The 4913-nt window shown below is 36.1% G+C and overlaps 1 protein-coding gene across 1 annotated transcript in view; it reads left to right on the top strand.

Moving 5' to 3' along the window:
- Clic2 (chloride intracellular channel 2) overlaps positions 1–4913 on the top strand; it is a 19842-nt gene that overhangs the window by 12752 nt on the left and 2177 nt on the right. The window contains exon 4 of the mRNA XM_010625172.3: positions 4367–4473. Within this exon, the coding sequence (XP_010623474.1) occupies positions 4367–4473 (107 nt within the window). The remainder of the gene's footprint in view (positions 1–4366; positions 4474–4913) is intronic.

The following is a 4913-nucleotide window of genomic DNA, read 5'->3' as shown; positions in this document are numbered from 1 at the left end:
TCAAAACAAAACCAAAGATAAAAACCCTGAAAAAAAAAAAAAAAAAAAAAAAAAAGATTTATTAAATATCCCTTTTTATTTGTTCTTTTCTCCATTGGTTGTATAGGAACATTTTTTAAATTTTCACATGTTTCTGTATTTTCCAAAATTCCTCCTGTTATTGATTTCTAATTTCTTACCATTATGAACAAAAAAGATAGTTGATATGATTTCATTTTTAAACTTGTTAAGACTTGCTTTATGGCCTAATGTATATTGTGTCATGCTGAATGTTCCATAGGCTGATGAGAAAATGTGTATTCTGCTGCTGTTGGATGGAATGTTGTATCAATGTCTTTTAGGTCCTTTTGTCCTAAAGTGTAAAGTGTAATATATCTTTATTGATTTTCTGTCTGAATGATCTGTGCACTGTTGACTTTGGGGTAGTGAAGTCCTCTACTATTATTGTATTGCTCCCTATGTCTCCCTTTATGTTTATTAATGTTTGTGTGCTCCCATGTTGGATATATGCTATGATTTGGATATAATTCGTCCCCCAAAGGTTCATGTGTTGGAGCCTTGGTCTCTAGTGTGGTGATGTTGACATGATCAAACAATTAAGAGGTGGAAGCCGGGCATGGTAGCACACGCCTGTAATCCCAGCACTCGGGAGGCTGAGGCAGGAGGATCGCTGTGAGTTCAGGACCAGCCTGGACTACATAGTGAGTTCCAGGGCAGTCTCAACTACACAGTGAAACCCTGTCTCAAAAAATCAAAACAAAACAAAAAAACCCCAAACCATGAAGAGGTGGAGACTAGTGGTAGGTAACTAGATCATGAAGGCACCACTCTTAGAAGAGATTAATGAAGGTCTTATGGAACTAGATTAGCCCTCAGGAGAATGAGTTGTGATAAGGAAGCCGGATACTCCCCAAATCTTTTTGCAGGTGCTGTTGCCTTTTCTACACATACTCAACTACTGTGATGGCATTTGCCATGAGGCCCTAACCAGAGTCAAGCAGATGCTAGTGCCATGCTCTTGACCTTCTCAAACTCTGATAAGCCTCTTTTCTTTACAAAGTACCCAGCTTCCTGCATTTTGTTTTAGCAACACAAAATGGATTATGACCATGCATATATTTACAACTGTTACATCCTTTTAAAGAATTGACCACTTTGGGCTGGAGATTTAGCTCAGCAGTTCGGTGGCCTGCCTTGCAAGCGCAAGGACCCAAGTTCAATCCCCGGTACAAAAAAAAAAAAAAAAAAAAGAATTGACCACTTTATCATTATATAACCTTTGTTTATTTCATTTTACAATTTTCCCTTAAATTCTGTTTTACCTTATATAGGTATAGCTACTTCTGCTCTCTTTTGTATCCATTTACATGGAATATCTTTGTCCATCCTTTCACTTTCAGTCTGTGTGGTAAAGGGGACGTGTACAGAACAAAGGCGTATTTTGTTTTCTAGTCCGTTTGGCCGGTCAGTTTGTGTTTCTTGATTATAGAATTTAATCTATTTACATTCAAGGTAATTATTGATATGTAAGTTGTAATGCTTTTTCTTCTCTACTTTCTATCTTTTGTACATCTACTGTAAGTTTTCACTCTGGTTTCCTTGAAACTTACATAAAGCATCTTATAATAATAACTTCAATCTCATATAAAATCTCTACATTTACACCCTCCCCTTGAATTTAATTTTTAGTGTCATTACTTACGCCCTTTACATTATATATAATTTTTAAAAATTATTGCAGCTACCATTATTGTAATAGTTTTGTCTCTTAGACTTCATACTAAATATATAAGCAACTTATACACCACCTTTTCAGAATTATAGTATTACAAATTTGATTATGTACTAGCTTTTCTATTTTATATATTTTGAAGTTACTAATTAGTACCCTTTTCTTTCCATTTAAAGAATTCCCTTTAGCATTTCTGGTACGGCATATCTAGTGCTGAAGAACTCTGACTTAATCTGTTTTCTGCTGCTATAATTAAATGCCTCAAATGGGGTAATTTACTTAAAAAATAGAGGTTTCTTCATGGGTATGGTGGTGCATGGCTGTAATCCTAGCTACTTGGGAGGCTGAGACAAGAGTATTGCAAATTTATGGCCAGCCTGGGCAATTTCGAAAGACTTTGTCTCAAAATTAAAATGCTAGGGCTGTAGCTTAGCTCTGCTTGGGTTCAGTCCCCAGTGACAGACACACATACGGGGGCGGGGGAGAGAATAGAGGTTTCTTTAGCCTGTGATTCTGGTGGCTGGGAATTCTAAGAACATAGCATTAACATCTGGTCAGCATCTGGTGAGGGCCTTTGTGTTGGCTCATAAGAGAGATGACACCACACAGTAAAACAAAGAATCCTAGCTCAGGTCTCTCCCTTTTTTTATATATAAACCTCTAGTTCCATTAGATTTAGGACACTACCCTCATGGTCTTGTTCAATCTTAATTACCCTCTAAAGGTCCCACCCCCAAATTCACCTTCTTAGTACCTCACAATGGGCATTGAATTTCAGTGCTAGCTTTTGTAGAGATAGTCAAACCACAGCAAACTCATTCACTTTGTTATGTTTGGTTTTTTTGGTTTTTTTTTTTTAGAAAGTTTAGCTCTCCTTCATTTCTGAAGGATGGCACTGCAGAGTATTCTTTGTTGGCAGGATCTTTGTTTCAATACTTTAGATATCTCATTCTGTTCTCTCCTGGCTTGCTGAAAAACTGCGGATAGATATATTTGAGCTCCTTTGAATGCAATGTACTTCTTTTGCTGCTTTCAGGATTCTTTCTTTGCCTTTTTAAAAATTTGATTATGTGTCTTGATGTAGTCCTCTTTAGTTTGTTTTGTTGTTGTTGCTGTTATTTTTTGAGACAGTGTCTTCCTAGATAGCTTAGGCAAGTCTTGAACTCCATATTAGCTCAGATTGGCCTTGAACTCCTGTCAATCGCCTTCAAGCTAGGGTTACCAGTACTAACACCAGGCTTGTCTTTAGATGTAATATGATTGGAAACTTTTGAGTTTCTTATACCTGGATACTTACATTTTATCCCAGATTTGGCAATTTTCAGCCATTAGATCTTTTAATAACCTTTTTGTCCTTTCTCCTCACCTTGTGAGAAATCAATACTGTAAATACTGGTTCACTTGATCAAATTTCATTTTTCCTTTTGACTTTTTTGGCCAAGTTCACTTTTTCCTGCTTGAAGCTCTCTGTGGACTTTTATGATTCAGTAATTGTGCTTTTATCCCCAGAATGCTTGGTTTTTTTAATAATCTTTTTTGTTAAATTTTTCACATTTTCATGTATTTTTCATGTATTCACATTTCATTTAATATTCTATCTCTGTTCTCTTGCAGATCATGAGGATTCTTTAAGACAATTATTTTGATTTTTTTTCTCAGGCATTTCATGGATCTCTATTGCTTTATGGTGGATTAATAGTACTTTATTTTGTTCTTTTGATGGTATCATGTTTTCCTAATTGTTTATAACCCTTGTGGCAATTAATTAGAATCTGGATTTGAAAAAAAGACTTGTTCCTGTCTTTGCTAACTGGCTTCAGCTGGGAAAAGCCTTCACCAGAGATTCTAGGCTGTCCATCTCATGTGACCTATGAGAAGGTTTGCTACTGCAGTCCCAAGGCAGGTTGGCCTGGTGTCTGTGTCAGCAGATGTGCCGGCTAGGCATCTGGAACCAAGGAGACTAACCTGACATTGGGGCCTAGAAGCCTGGACCCTTTGACCTACATCTTGTGCCCTCCCTTCCACCACTCTTGGTAACCAGTGTTCTATTCTCATTTATCATGCATTTGACTTTTTCAACATACAAACAAGAACATACAGTATTTTTCTATGACTGCCTTATTTCACTCAGCATAAAGTCCTTGAGTTTCAACCATTTTGCTGTAAATGGCAGGACAGTCTTTTTTTAATGGCTGAATAATATCCCAGTTCATTCTTTCTCTCCCTTTCCCTCTCCCTCTCTCTCTCTCTCCCCCCACAATTTATTTATCTATTTATGCATCAGTGGATACTCGGGTTGTTTCTATATTGTAGCCTGTGTTTCTATATTTTAGCCTATATTGCAATGAACATGGGAGTGCAGGGATTTCTACAAGGCACTGATTTGGGGGTGAATATGTTTTCTGCACTTACTTTATTCACAATCATATGGATGTTACTTAACATGTTAGTGTGCATAATTACATCATTATGTTATTTTATTTAGCTATGTTAAATGAAATTTGTACTACAAACCAGAGGACATTTAATTAATTTTTCAATCTTTCCCATCCTCTTTACCTCTCATTTGATTCATAAGTTGAAATATTTAAGAGTGTATTTTTCCATTATCTTTTACAATATATTGTTTTTAAGGTATCCTCACCTGAGTCCCAAGTACAAGGAGTCCTTTGATGCAGGCTGTAACCTCTTTGCCAAGTTTTCTGCATACATTAAGAATACACAAAAAGAAGCAAATAAGAGTAAGATTTCTTTCTTTCAATCTCTATTTTTCTCACTTACTTGCTTACCTTCACAATTTCATTCAGTTAAAAAAGGAATTTCCCTAAATATATAGTATGTGATGAGGGAATAGCCTACTTTTCTCATTTTCTGTCATCTCCTCTTAAATTCCCTAAATAAGTTTTATTAGATTTAGGATCCAAGATTCAATGTAGCAATTACAATGTAGCCTAATTATAGCATATTGACATGCCATGTATACTAGCTGCAAGACTGTATATCTTTAAGGTTCCTTAGAAAGTAGCATCTACTGAATCCTATTAAACAACACCCTTGAATCAGTTTACTATCTTTTTACTCATGAAAACTAAGTCTCCCCTTTGCTTTCTGCCTCTTCTGTGTTGGGTAACATGTATATTCTCTCTCTCTCTCTCTCTCTCTCTCTCTCTCTCTCTCTCTC

This window comes from Fukomys damarensis, unplaced genomic scaffold (genome assembly GCF_012274545.1).
Source record: "Fukomys damarensis isolate Sample0158 unplaced genomic scaffold, DMR_v1.0_HiC HiC_scaffold_39, whole genome shotgun sequence".
NCBI lineage: Eukaryota > Metazoa > Chordata > Mammalia > Rodentia > Bathyergidae > Fukomys > Fukomys damarensis.
This window is presented reverse-complemented; position numbering and strand designations above follow the sequence as displayed.